We start from the raw sequence: 15,604 nt of genomic DNA on the forward strand, positions 1-15,604 counted from the left end.
TACTTTGCTTTTTTTCAAAGCCCTACTTATTGGTGACAATTGTAAAGGAACATCACAATTCTATCTTTCAACTTTACGCTGCAGGGACTCAAGGAATTTACAACTGTTCATTTTGAAACTGACATTTCTAAGCAACCAGATTTTATTTTATACAAAGAAATGTAAGAGATAAAAAAATTAATAGCATTGAATATCTGGTTCATTCATCATGGGCCATCTCAGCAGCTGATGCACTTCCTACTCTTGGCACTTATTTTTGGTTGTGCCATTTCTCAGGGCCCTGAGATAACAAACAATCTTCTTGGTATCCTTGCGCAGGCAGTAGAAGAGTTTACAAAATGCACGAAGGTGAGTCCTTTCTCTGGAGGACCTCAATTCTTTTAGGTCTATCCAGTTAGGGTAGTAATTTTCTTCAATTCCAGGCTGCTGAATCTAAACATCAAAAGGACAAAAGGACAAGTATTATGTACTTTGTTTGTATGCTTTATTCTTATAAATTCTCTCTCTCTCTCTCTCTCTCTCTCTCTCTCTCTCTCTTTCTCTCTCCATTTCTCTCTCTCTCCATTTCTCTCTGTATATATATGTGTATGGATTTGCATGCATGTGACTGTGCATACACATAGAAATGAATGGTCACCCTTGGGTAAAGTTCCTTGGATGAAGATTGTATTATTTTAAAGAATTGTTCTTACTTTAATCAAAAGTCATCAGAGACTTTTCCAATGTTGGAATTACAAGGAAAAATCTACACTTCTTTTATATTCATAAGGATTTTAGAGACATATTCAACCCTTCATACTTGCAAGGAACGTCCTCAGAAACATGAACAATCTCCACAGTCCTGGTGCATATAACCTCTACATTTTGAATGAACTTTGAAAGAAGCTTAGTAGAAAACCAGTGAAGATTGTGTCTTGTCATATTTCCAAGTCAAGGTATAATGGATCCTTTATCATGTAAAACGAGAGTGAAATGATCTTTTGCTTCACAACTAAATCTACTCTCCATATTGCATTTTTTCCTAAATTTTAGACATGATGAACATTTTCTTTAATGAGTTAAGGCTCAGGGGATCCAAGCATGACTGTCTTCATCTGAGTTAGGCAGGTCTGCCCATCTCATCCAGGAAAACTTTTATCCTAACTGCTATGAGCACCATCTATTTTCTACTGAGATCACTTGTGTGTTAGATTATCAGTAAAGAACTTTATGATTAGTTGGTTTTGTATGAGATCTCATATTGTCAAGGCCATAAATGTATTGGATACTCTTTAAAATGAAGTTTTTTAAAAATTAGTTTCTCATTATATAAATCTCTTCTTTCATACATCACATAGTCAAATAAATCCCAATTGATGACTCACCCTACTGAGTAAAATTTTTGCGCCTTCCAGAACTTGTTTATTTCCATAGTTAATTTCTACGGCTCTTCCCAGCATACCATCATAGGAGTCTAAATGAGTCAACACTGCAGGTACAAGAATTTTCAGTGGATATATCCAGGCATTTGAAATGTTGAAGATGAATTTTAGAAGGTCTTCATTCTAAATAATCAGAATGAACATTGCACTGAATAAATAAAACAGAGCATGGTAGATAAATGCTGTATCTATACCAAGATTGAGAACTACAATACCTGTTTTTAAGTAAAAAGTACATAAGATATATTTTTGGAACATGATACATAATGGAGAAATGTGAACTTTAAGCTATGGAACTGTAGTTTGCTGACATAAAGCTAATTAGGCATTAATACTTTTTCTTCATGACATGTCAATCTGATCGTAAGTTGTTTTATTCTCTGTGTGGTAATATGTGTCTTACTATGATGTAGGTTTTTTTTCTTATTTTATTGCATTTTTCCTATGATCATCAAAAATTTGTTGGGTCTCAGCAGGATCCCCAGAGTCTGACTCAGACGGAACAATGCATCATTGATTATGGAAGCTAACTCAAGTTGCTTTCACATAAATGAATCAAGCAGATCACTTAAACACTCAATTGTGATTTATATGCTATTGTAAAATATTTCAAGATAAATACAGTGAAGAAAACAGTGTGCAAATAGTAATTTTATAGATAAGCCTGACTTTGTACTTCTTGCAGAACAGCCTATTTGTTGTCATACCCTGCAGGGAAAAAAAAAGGACCCAGCACTGCTTTTAATACCAGCATCAGTGGAAATCAGAAAGAAAAGAAATTATGATCTGCCCAGTTTATGATCACTGCCAGAATCTTGTATGCCAACTATATCTGATTTCATCTGCTTGCTATTATGACTTTCAGATAGTCTCTGCAACAAAGTGAAGAGTAGCAGGAAGCCAATGGACATGGATAGGAAATATGTAAAGAAATTAAGGAGTGGGCTAAATGGTAATGGCAAAATTGGTTGTCGTGAGGATTGTAGTATAATGATGAATAGGAGGGAGTTGAGGCAGATGAAGTCCAGCTTCACATTGTTACTTGACATGAAAGAGGTCCAAGTTCTGCACAAATTTTGTGAGTATCAGTTCATTAGTTTTCAAATAGTCTTTCACATTAAAGAAAATTTTGTGCTGAATACATGTACCATGGCCAACAGATTGCTTGTAGAAATGTCTGGTAAAGTAGCTCTAAGCAAAAATTCTTTCTTTCCTATGTCTTTTTCTTTCATTTCTACTATTATGCTCACACTTTAATGAGAATAGCTTTTGTACAGGTTATTGATGCTAATGATAAAATCATATACAATACATACGAAGTTAAGTTCAAATCACACAAAAGTTGATTATGACTCGGAGTCAGAAGAGAGAGATAAAACAATCAGATACTAGAGCTACTAAGAATGTAAACTCCAGAAAAATAGAAGTTATCATGAGATAGACAACATAATAAGTGGAGAATGCTTTTATTCAGCTGATTCTTGATTAAGATACAGGACATGGTAGATCACTCATGGAGGAATACACAAATAATGAAACAGAAATAAGATCAAGAGAGTTTCAAAGGTTAAAATTAAATTACATACTAGTCAGTTGGGAAACATGCTGACAGAGGAGCCTTCAGGATTATATCATAAACTCTACTATTGCATTTGATTTCTTCCATGTATATATGGATATACTCAATCATTAACATCCAATTCAGATCAAAGTTTTTAAGCCCACTGGCAAGGTGGTGGCAAATGATCTTATGAAAGTTAAGCATCTGATGTAATGTAATCTGGGATTTGATTGAGTTAGCTACTGTGAAGTGTGATGTTTTTATGCATAATCCTATTGGATCTGAGGTTATTGTATCTCTTATAGTCCCAGTATTAACACACAGCACAAAGAGCCAGAGTACTGCTAAAGTTGCTTTGATAAATAATATAGATAAATACTTACATTTTTAATAGTATGGGTAGAAGTGGTTTGGCAGGTATTGTTTTTTTTATTCTTAAAACATATTCTCTCAGTTAAGTTTGAGTCCTGTGGGAAAAGAAATGATTCAAGATTTGTAGTTTCCAAGTGGAATGAATATATCTATGTCCAAATTTTTGATGCATTTGATAGATATTCAATTGTAACACATAAAGATGACATAAAATTGAAATAAAAGATTGAAGCAACTATTATTTCTCTACTTCTTCCATTTCTTCACTATGACCCTAGGTTTTTTTTGTTGTTGTTGTTGGTAGTGGTGGTATTTGTTTTTTGTTTTTCAATTTGATTGGTTATTTTGCTTTGGTTTTTGCTTAAAAACCGTTGCTTTCAAGAAAAGTAATAAAAATACTCCAACATGAAACAATTTACTGTTTTAAATACCAGAAATACATAGCATTTGAAGTGAGTGGCATCAAATAATGACCTTGTATTGATATTTGTGAATAACTTGATTCCTACTGATTCAAGCAGATGTCTTACTACTAATTAAATAACTGGACATTTATACATTTTTCTCAAGTAAATTGGAGTTATAGTTGAACCATTCTAACTTCATGGAAAAGTTGTAATTCAGTTACGTTGATGGTATCAAATCTCGACCAAGATACAGGTAATATTCTAAAGAAGTATTTTGCAGTGAATTAAGATAGAATTCCCAATAGCATTCAGTGTGAACACCCACAGAGTCGTTCTTCAAACAAGAGCAGAAAATCATTGTTTCTTCTTGGTGTATTTTTCTGGACTTAATGTCAAAAGTGGATATTCAAAACTAACTTGCTTATTTTTAAGGTTTATTAGAGAAAAATTTGAAAAGCAACAACAAAATAAAAGCATTGCAATCTTTACAAATCTTTGAAATTTCAGGGAAACTCCTATATTTCCTCATCTACACTTTAGTAATCGGTCTTTCTATTACCTATAAAACACATGAAGCTCATAAAGAAGGAAGACCAAGTGAGGGTGATTCGGTCCTTCTTAGAAGGAACAACAAAATACTCAAGGGAGCAAATATGGAGACAAAGTGATGGACAGATACTGAAGGAGGGGCCATCTGAAGACCACTCCACCTGAGTATCTATCCCATGTGCAGTCACCAAAGGTAGATGCTGATGTGGAAGTCAGGAAGTGCATGCTGATAAGAGCCTGATATGGATGTCTCCTCAGAGGTCTTCAAGAGTCTGACATATTCAGAGGCAGAGGCTCACAACTAGCCATTGAACTGATCATGGGGTTCTCAATAGAGGAGTTAGAGTGAAGACTGAAGGAGCTGAAAGGGTTTGTGGCACCATGAGGAGAGCAACAATACCAACCAACCACAGCTCCCAGGGTCTAAACCACCAGCCTGGGAGCACTTAGGGAGGGATCCAGGGCTTTAGCTGAATATGTAAGAGTGGAGGGCCCTGCTGGGCATAGGTGGAAGAAGAGAACCTTGACCTCATGAAGGCTGGATGCCCCAGGGGGTGGGAATTTTGAGGGTGGGGAGGTGGGAGTGGGGGGAATAGATAGAGGTTACATCCACAGAGAAGAAGGAGGAAGGGTGAGGGGATAGGGGTTTCCTGGGTGGGTGGGGGATGGGGTAAGGGGACAACATATGAAATGTAAATAAAACATCCAATTAAAAAAACATATTAGTGCACTCTAATTCATGATGCTCTATGGTTCAAAGAGAATTTTCTGACATTCACTTTAGAGAAAAATTGAGTAATAGATGAGGTACTTACTAAAATTTTATACACTTTTCGGGCAACTCTAAGGGTTCGATGAGACCAGTAAAGCAGGTTGTCATACAGCTCTTCATTGGACATCTGGTCATGTGGTGTGGGAGTCACATATATCCACAGGATGATGCATGACACCAACAGCAACAGACCCTTCCCTGCTACACATAGAAATGACTCTGAGATTCACCAAATGAGGTTGCAAAAGCTAAGCTGTGTGGCAAGCACTATCTACTCTAAAGGTCCTGTGCCAACACAGGCATGGGCAGCTGAACTTCGGCATACACTCTTCCCACTGTGAGAATACAGAAATATACGTGTCCCCAATCTACACCTAAAGTGGTAGGTGACCCTTCAGCTTTAGCTACTGCAGAAGACTTTCTTAAATTTGGAAACATCTGGAGCTGAGATTAATCTCAAGATAGAGTCGTTATGTCATCATTTTGGACATTTTATTGTCTCGGGAATGTATGCTTGTTTTTCATTTCATTGAATAAATTTTATGTTTGTATCTAATTGGGTTTTTTTAAGTATCATCTAACACATAAGGGGTTGTTGTTGTTGTTGTGGTGGTGGTGGTGGTGGTGGTTGTTGTTTTAGCAAAAACATGCTTTTCCTTTTACCATTTTATTTGGCATACACCAAAATTGTAAAGAATCAAGGCTGCCACAATTGTTAATAGTAGGCGTTAGAACTGAACATTTACACAGGTTGAGCACACACATGTCTGCCACCTGGAAACACAAATGATTATAGCTCCCTCTTTTTTCTTTTCTTTTTTCTCCTATGTAAGTGAGAAAATATTTTCAGAGAATACAATGGCTTGATCTCTTGGAATATTAAGCTAGCACTGCCCTACAAGGCAGACAGCAATAAAAGCCACAGGTAGGTGGAGACCTGGACAGTTATCATTAGCTTTAGCCTTCTAGATTGAGAGCAATTGGACCATTTGACCTTATGTTTTCTAAAAAGTTCAAGTTCTCAATTTCCAGAAATTATTTATTGTTATTGGCCTATTCATTATTCTAGAAGATGATATGAACATTAAAAGATTATTCAGAGAAGGTACTTGTTAGACACCCACAACATTTTCCTCATTTATCTTCTTCTAAAACAAAAAAACAATGAAAAATGACTCTAGGTATTATCATGTATCAACAGAGATGGATGATTCCCTTAGAGAACCACTTATCGCAAGGTCTGCTTATCAGTTCCATTCTATAAATTTCTTAACTCCTCACTTTGAGTCTAGGGGAGACATGAACATATATCAGTTCTCTACTGATTACAGTACTAATAAGACCAAAGAATATATACTATACAAACTCACCATGACAAAGTAATGCACTGATAATGTTTACTTAGCAGAACAAAGATAAAGTTCACTTACAGGTGGACGCTTGAGTCAATGATAGCTGCATCTCTGTGATGTTCTACAACAGTGTGACCTCCAGATCAGGAAAGCTGCCAAACCTGAGTGCTCCCTTCAGTCAGGGTTCCATCTCCTATATATACTAACAGGCTGGACCCAAAGCCAAGGAGAGCTTGTGAGGGGGCGGGGGTTATGGGAGAGCATGAGAGGCAATGTCTGTAGCACACAGAGTCTCTTCCTTCAGGGAGTATTAACTCTTTGCTTGTACCACAGTACTACTTCTATGTGGTTGTTTTTTGTCATGCTGTCTTTAGGGTTCAAGTAATTTTGCAAATCAAGAATTCCTTGTTCCATAATGACTCATAGCCATTTCTCTAGGAGTAATGTGCTTATTCCCTAATGTTTTCCCAGTACAGGTTCTTGTGTTCCTTCTGCTACCTTTCAGGTGGTGACAAAAACGCTTCCTTCTTTCAGAGCTTTAAGCATCATATCATAGCAGTAGTCAATTTTTCTTCACAAATATGACAAAATGTGAATCTCTGGCAGCAACTACCAAACACTGTAAAAAATTTTTTCAGTAATCTATGTGTCTAAACAGAGATATTTAAAAGGTATTTTTTCAGGTACATCACATCCATTTAACATGAAATGATCTAACCTTTACTGGTGAAACATGATTTTATACTGTGATATAGCATGTAGATTTTTTGCTTCAGGATTGCCTTTATTCAAATGGGAGGGCTATTGATTACAACTCTGGCTTGATATAGTTTGAAAGACTTCTTCTGGTTTTACCATGTAGCTGAAAAAGACAGTTGTTGATAATCTTTGGGACACAGCCAGAAATAGTGTGTTTCAGAATCACAGTACCACATGGGGGAAATTTTGAGATCAATAATGAAAACCTTAATTTTTCATCTTGAACCCAATATGCAACCTCTTAAGTATTAAGGCCTAAATTATAAAGTTCTGATATGCAACCTACATCATGAGCAGTTACAAATATGTGCATCTTTCCCTGAACTCATAGGGAGAAAAACCTGACTCTAGGTACTATCATTTGATTCAAGAAACTTATAAACAACCAGGCACGTCTTTTTGCATGTGTGCTTAATACCTTCATACACATACATCATTTAACTACTATCTTAATTGTTTTCATATTATTTTCAAATCAAAACATTATGAAGAGAGATTAAACTTGTATCATGTAATGTTATAGATGGAAGACAGTTTCAAGGGAATGCAATTGTAATAGAGAGTGAGAATCTAGAGAATAGAAACACAAAGCTAAGATGACTAACACAAAATGAAAAGGCCTAATGCCTTCTCAGGTTCTAAGAGAAGAGTCAATAACCTAAGTGTGGATACAAGGTTCTACTGTATTTAACTGTCTACAATCTACCATCATTCGGCCAGACCTAGTTATCTCAGCACCCTGCATGATACTGTCCTTCTGACTAAATGTAATCTTTGAAGTGACCATTAAATGGTCAAATAGGAACACATCTTTTTCTGGTCTGCTATTTGCACTACTTCTTAAACTTACAGTTGTTTTATGAGTTCTGACAGGTACATGTTCAGTGGTTTTGGCGAATACAGGTTGTTTATTTTCCAAATCTGTTTGTTCAAGGGACACCTATATGAGTAAGCAATTCTTATTTCATCATCTGCCATTTCAAACATACCATCAAATTGTATTACTATCTACACTGAAATAAATGTCCTCATTGTCCTGTACACATAACTCAAAATTACTTTTTAATTTTTGTTCTTATATCAAGGGAAAATCTTCAGAGTTACTTATGCAGGTATATCTACCCTTAGTACCTGCTGGACTTTTCTTTAAGAACCATCTAGCTTTCAATGACTCTGTAATCTACCTTTCCTTATCTCATCACATCTTAATTGCTTTCATATTTACATCATCAAAACATCTTCTACTGTAACCTGTTTCATATGGTTGAGTTCTGATGGAAAAAAATATATTATGTAGAGTCAGTTTGTTCTACACATTTGCCTTACAGACTGTCCAACTTTTATTATTACATTAGACTTTACTTTTACTCTATAAGTTCCACGGTACTAGAGATCTTTAGCTCAATCTGAAAAAATAATGACAAGTTTATATTTTTCTTGCTATAAGAGGAAGAGGTCTACAAATCCAAGATGTGTGGGTTTCCAACGTATCACAAAAATGCATCTAGAGAGTAGGAAGCAGGAACAGCCTGGGGTCAGCAGATCCTAACTCCCAGGAAAGGCCTGGGAATTCTGACTCAGAGTCAGACTTAGATATGATCAAGACTGTCTCTCAAAAACCTTAGTAAATTGTAAGACTGACCCAGGCATGAGTGTAAGAAGAAAATTAGACTTTTCTCTCATCCCCAGTTCTGTCATGTTAAAAACTCATATCCATTTTCTTTTACCCATGACTTTTTTCCTCTGGTTTGTGTGTAAATCATAAAAATTTATACTATAGCTTGAAGAATACTAATTTTTATGTATAATTACTTCTATAATTCTAATGAGGAAAATTTATGGACAATTTTCTCTATGGTCAGGTATTCTAATAGATTGTTTTGGGTGTTCTGATATGAGAATGAGGCTTTTGTGTATATGTAAATGTGTATTAGATAAATAGAGAAACATGAAACATGGTCGTTTGATTTTGATGTGGTCTGCTCTCTCTCTCCCTCTATCTCTGTTCCTCTGTCTCTGTCTCTCTCTGTCTCTTTGTCTCTCTGTCTCTCTGTCTCTCTCTCTCTCTCTCTCTCTCTCTCTCTCTCTCTGTGTGTGTGTGTGTGTGTCTGTGTATGTGTATCTGTGTGTCTGTGTAGATATAGCTACCAAAGAACATCTTTGGTTTTACTCTTAGAAAAGCTATGGATTTTATTTAATGTTGTCTCCCTGACATGAATCTCACCAATTAAGGTAAACTGGTTGACCATTAAGCCAAGAATTGCAGTGTCTCTTTCCTAAGTGCTAAGATTCAAGTGCAAGACACAATGCTAGGCATCATTCTTACAAGCAAACATTCTATTGGCAGAGTCTTCTGGTCTCAGTTGTGAAAAATACTGCGATTGTTGAATGTTATGATTTGTAAAGTTATAAAACACGCCCTTGGTCTAATTTTGATTTATTTTCTGCTGTTTGTGGCATGAAAGGTGAAGAATGTACATTAAATAAAAGGTTGAGCCATTTGCTCAATACATGTTTTGTTCAGGTTTGTGTAACAGAGCACATGATTTATTTGGATTCTCATCAACCTTGTATGGCATTCCTATGTTTAAATAGATATTGGTTTAATTGTTGCCTCCTCATTGGTGTTAAAATCATATAGATTCACTTTAGAGGAGTCTTCTGAATAGAGTATTATCAAATGAAATATCTGTTGTTTAGTAGTGTCAGCTGTGATTAAAGCATTCCATCTTGGATATATAGCCATGAAGATGAAGGAGAGAAATGGAGGTGAAACATTAGGGTTCTCTAAGGGGAGGTGAAATAATCCACTCTTCTGGTAAGCTTTCTCAATGTAAACACCTTCGAGAAGTTCATAAAATTTATTTATATATATAAAATTTATAAATACATATTGTATTAAGAAATATATTCATATACATGAGATGACATTCAAAATATATCTATGTATGATCATACACACATATATGTGCATATGGATGCATATATAAGCCACAAAGACTGATAAGACATACTTTCAGACACACGAGTACTCTCAGACACTTCCTACATGATCACCAAACCAGTCTTGTAACATTAAGGATGAAGAGATTCAACTGAAAGTGAGAAGGCTAAAAGAGATACATCCATGAGGGTGATTGCAAAGTAGACTATCCACATTTTTAAGCTGTTGCAAGTTGTACATTGCGCTCCAAGAGTACTGAGCTTTCCCCCATTATGGGTTGAACTTTTAGGTCATGCATCTGTCATTCAGTATTTTTTCCTACATGTAACCCTTCATCCATACTCCTACAAGTATCTGTGGAGAGCCGCATAGTGCTGCGCCTTTAAGATGGCACTGGTCTCTGCCTTCCACCACCTGCTGGCGAGGACTCTTAGGAGTAAACAACTCCTTATATGGCAGTGGCAGTTGATCTGGCTTGTCTCCGTGTGTGTGGACCTATCTGCTGTTGCCACGTGGCAGACGGGGGTTGGCTAGCCCTAGAGTACTTAAGCCTGGGAGAGGCTTCCCTCGAGGTCGTCAGTTAGAAGGTGGTCAGTTAGAAGGTCATCAGTTAGAAGATTGTTCAAGGGTCCTGATTAAACTGCTTGGAGAAGAGCTCCTGCGTTGCGTCTTCCTTGCTGGTCGAGGGTGGACACGACAACATCCATGATAAAATCATTGGTTAATCCAGATGGAATCTAAGTATCTTAACTTTGGTCTATAATTGCCTCCCTATTTTGGGTATCTATTCCTCCATGAAGTGAAGTATTTAATTTCTTCCAATAATTAATTGAAGAGACCTGCACAGAGTGGGGGCCTTCCCATGCCATACCTAAACACTTAGTTTTACACTGAGATTTTATTAAGCAGGAAGGAAAAGTAAAAGTGGCTGATTTCTGACCCAGGCAGAAAACAGCAGCAAATGACATCTCAGGTATAATTTTTAAGAGGAAATGAAGAAAGGATTGTGTTTGAATTGACTAGGATGTTGTCTAAGTTAGGGTTTCTATTAAGGTGAAGACGCATGACACAGCAACTCTTATTGAAGAAAACATTTTCATTAATACTGTCTTGCAGTTTAGTCAGTTACTGTCAGACACAGAAACTTGGCAGCATGCAGACATACTAGAGAAGGAGATGAAAGTTCTACATCTTGATATGCAAGCAGCAGGAAAACATGCTAGGCCTAGCTTGAGCATCTGAGACCTCAAAGTCCCCCATGTTCCAATCCAGTTCCTCCAACAAAACTCTTCCTACTCTAGCAAGAACACACCTCTTAAGAGTAAAAATTTTGAAGATTTGTAGGTGTCCCCCTGCCTCAACTGGAGGCTGTGTCTATCTAGAGGTGGTGGTCTATTCTGGTTCCATCTACTCAGTATTGGGCATTTCAGCTAATGTCACCCCCATTGAGTTCTGGTAGCTTCTCATGGCCCAGGTTTCTGGGATGGTCTAGAGGTTCTCTCTGTACCTTAACCCCAACTGCTGCACATTTTGATTCATTCTCCTGGCCCTCTGGATATCCCTCTTGTCTCTCCCCACATCTGATTCTTCCCTTACTTTTCCTCTTCTGCCTCCCCTTTCCTGCACAGTTTCCTCCCTACTTCATCATCCCATGATTATTTTGTTCCCATTCTAAGTGGGTTCCAGGTACCTGATGGGGATTGCATTGAATCTGTAGACTGTTTTTGGTAGGATAACAAAATCAAACCTTCATGCTAAAAGTCCTGGAGGTTTAAAGAATTCAAGGCCCATACAAAAACCATAAGAAAAGCAACATACAGCAAGCCAACAGCAAATAACAAATTAAGTGAAGAAATATTTGAAGCAATCCCACTAAAATCATGGACATGACAAAGCTTTCTACTCTCTCCCTATCTATTCACTATTGTAATAGATGTTCTAGCTTGAGCAGAAACATAACCAAAGGAGATCAAGTTGATACAAATAGGAATAGAAGAAGTCAAGTTATTACTACTTACAGATTATATCCTAGTATGCATAAGTGACCCCAAAACTTCTACCGGAATACTCACTCATACAGCTGATAAACAGCTTCAGAAACTCAAACTAAGCAGTAGCCTTTCTTTATACAAATAATAATAGGGTTGAGAAAAATAGGGAAACAGCATAATTCACAATAGTTTCAAATAATATAAAATATCTTGGTGTAACTCTAACCAAACAAGTGAAAGATCTGTATGTCAAGAATGACAAGTCTCTAACGAACTAAGTGGTAAAAGACCTCAGAATAAGGAAAGATCTCCCATTCTCATGGATTGACAGGATTAACATCACTTCGTTTTATGACCCTATAAATAAAATATTTTGTTTCAATAAATGTCCTTGTAAGATGAAAGGTTTAATCTTAGAAGAAACAACAAATTCAAATACCCAACAGACCTTTAGAAATTAGTAGTGGGTCATGGTGAATTGGAAATGGATCTTTTCAAAGAGAAGTTGGAATGCAGTTCTCTAAAGGGACTAGGGGAATATTGGACAAAAAATGTTAAATGGGTTAGGAGTTGCAGGCAGGATAGAAGAGGAAATGAGGGATAGAAGAGGGATAACTAATACTAAAAGCTTTCAAAAATAGAAAAATGAAAACACTTAACTATAGAAACTTCCTAAAATATAAGCATATGCATAAATTTTAAAAGACTTAGTGGAATTATCCTACATTTGGGGAAAACTACTATTATACACAAGAAAGTAATAAACAAAAAGGCTTAGTATCAGGAATTTGTCATCTCTATTGGTGTTGCTGGACAGTGAGACTTCATAGACCATCAAATAGCACTGGTTATTGCTTTTGCTCCTCAAGAACTTGATAATAAAACCCAACTACTGAAGGAGTTGCTTATTTAACCCACAGTAGAGCCCTTTTGAGTAGCATGGTTTGTTATTTATCAACCTATAAATACTTTGGGAATTTTGGGGGGAAATATGAATTAAATATAAAAAAGAAAAGTTCATGTATTTACACCAAAGCTTTCTTTATCTCACTGTCTTTTGCTGAATTTTTAGATCATTGAATTATTCCAGTCTTATGTTTCTCAATATCTTTATCTTCTGCTTCATTTATCCTAGAGCTATATTGAGCAATGTTCCTTGCATCTGGTTTCTTTTAGTTTTGCCAAGATGGCATTGAGTTTCTAGTGTAACAGCTGTATAGTCTCTTAACTTGTGCCTGTACTAAGTCTGCATCTACCAACTTCACACTACCATAAACCATCAAACTTAAATTATCTTTACCAAACACATCTAAGAAATATTTGTGTTCCTACATTTCTTTCCATTCCTAAATTGTATTTCATTGTTCTCTACCATATAATCATTAATTTTCCAAGCTGAAGTTATGCATTTTCTAGAAATATCAACTTTACCATGCTTTTCATACAACTACTCTAGAGTAATGTATGTATTGTTCCATCACTGGATATACTAAATATTCTTTTAGAAGACTACTTCTTTAAAGTACCATATATGTCAATATATAAAAATCAGAATAAAGTTAAACCTTACAGTATTAAAGAATAGTTAATTTCTTTCTTTCTTTATTTCTTCTTTGACCAAGCCATCATTGAGTAGAGAGTTGTTCAGTTTCCATGTGCACGTGGGTTTTCCATTGGTTTTGTCATTATTAAAGACCAGTCTTAGTCCGTGGTGATCTGATAAAATGCAAGGGATTATTTCAAACTTTTTGTATCTGTAGAGGCCTGTTTTGTGACCAATTATATGGTCTATTTTGGAGAAGGTACCATGATGTGCTGAGAAAAAGGTATATTCTTTTGTTTTAGGATGAAATGTTCTATAGATGTCTATTAAGCCTATTAGGTTCATAACTTCTGTTAATGTCACAGTGTCTCGGTTTAGTTTCTGTTTCCATGATCTGTCCATTGCTGAGAGTGGGGTGTTGAAATCCCCCACTCTTATTGTGTGAGGTGTAATGTGTGTTTTGAGCTTTAGTAAAGTTTCTTTTATGTATATAGGTGCCCTTGCATTTGGAGCATAGATGTTCAGAATTGAGAGTTCACCTTGGTAGATTTTTCCTCATAGCAGCCTTATTTATAATATCCAGGAGCTGGAAAGAACCCAGATGTCCTTCAACTGAGGAATCAATTCAAAAAATGTGGTACATTTACATAATGGAGTATTACTCAGCTATTAAAAACAATGAATTCGAGAGTTTCCTAGGTAAATGGATGGAACTAGAAAGTATCATCCTGAGTGAGGTAAGCCAATCACAAAAGAACACACATGGTATTCACTCAATGATTATTGGATATTAGTCCAGAACCATGAAATGCCCAAGATTCAACTCACAGGCCACATGAAGCTCATGAAGAAGGAAGACCAAGTGGGGGTGATTCAGTCCTTCTTAGAAGGAGCAACAAAATACTCATGGGAGCAAATATGGAGACAAAGTGAGGGACAGAAACTGAAGGAGGGGCCATTTGAAGACCATTCCACCTGAGTATCCATCCCATGTGCAGTCACCAAAGGTAGATGCTGATGTGGAAGTCAGGAAGTGCGTGCTGATAAGAGCCTGATATGGATGTCTCCTCAGAGCTCTGCAAGAGTCTGACATATTCAGAGGCAGATGCTCACAACTAGCCATTTAACTGATCATGGGGTTCCCAATGGAGGAGTTAGAGTGAAGACCATTGGAGCTGAAAGGGTTTGTGGCCCCATGAGGAGAGCATCAATACCAACCAACCACAGCTCCCAGGGTCTAAACCACCAGCCTGGGAGCACTTAGGGAGGGATCCATGGCTTGAGCTGGATATGTAAGTGCAGAGTGCCCTGCTGGGCGTAGGTGGTAGAAGAGATCCTTGACCTCATGAAGGCTGGATGCTCCAGGGGGTGGGAATTTGAGGGTGGGGAGGTGGGAGTGGGGGGGTAGGTAGGGGTTACATCTGCAGAGAATAAGGAGGAGGGAAGAGGGGATAGGGGGTTCCTGGGTTGGTGGGGGATGGGGTAAGGGGACAACATATGAAATGTAAATAAAACATCCAATAAAAAAAAGAATAGAAAAAAATATGGAAAACAGTCACTAAAAGAAACATTATTCTTGCTTTTAAAATGTGTGATGTGTAAATGTCTGCAATATTACTTGAACCATGCAGAATACATTAAATTATGTAACCTAAAATATCTATAATAAATTTTGGCTGTTATTACCCTGAAAACAAAGATTAGTTAAATATCTTCCTATTTGTCTGTCAGTATTTCCTCATGTTTTCAGTTTTCCAGTTCTCAAGCATTAGCATCTTGGAACTATGCTTTCAGATTCTCATCTCAAGGAATCACTGAACTTTATTTATTGTTTTGATTTGGGGATATTATCTATCATACTGATCTTAATATTACACTTTACTTATGTAACCATTACAATTTGGGGGAAAAATCTCACAAAAATTTTCTTTCT

The 15,604-nt window shown here is 36.6% G+C and overlaps 1 protein-coding gene across 1 annotated transcript; it reads right to left on the bottom strand.

The window, feature by feature from the left end:
* Nucleotides 1-237: 237 nt before the first annotated feature.
* Nucleotides 238-6,590, bottom strand: LOC114633145 (prolactin-3C1-like). The gene is made up of 5 exons (XM_028781757.1): nt 6,513-6,590; nt 5,126-5,280; nt 3,366-3,449; nt 1,365-1,544; nt 238-432 (listed from the first exon to the last, which is right to left on the bottom strand). The coding sequence occupies exons 1-5, from the start codon at nt 6,541-6,543 to the stop codon at nt 238-240; spliced, it is 645 nt and encodes a 214-aa protein (XP_028637590.1). The 5' UTR covers nt 6,544-6,590.
* Between the last annotated feature and the right edge of the window lie 9,014 nt (nt 6,591-15,604).

Source organism: Grammomys surdaster, unplaced genomic scaffold, assembly GCF_004785775.1.
Source record: "Grammomys surdaster isolate TR1022 unplaced genomic scaffold, NIH_TR_1.0 534, whole genome shotgun sequence".
Taxonomy (NCBI): Eukaryota; Metazoa; Chordata; class Mammalia; order Rodentia; family Muridae; genus Grammomys; species Grammomys surdaster.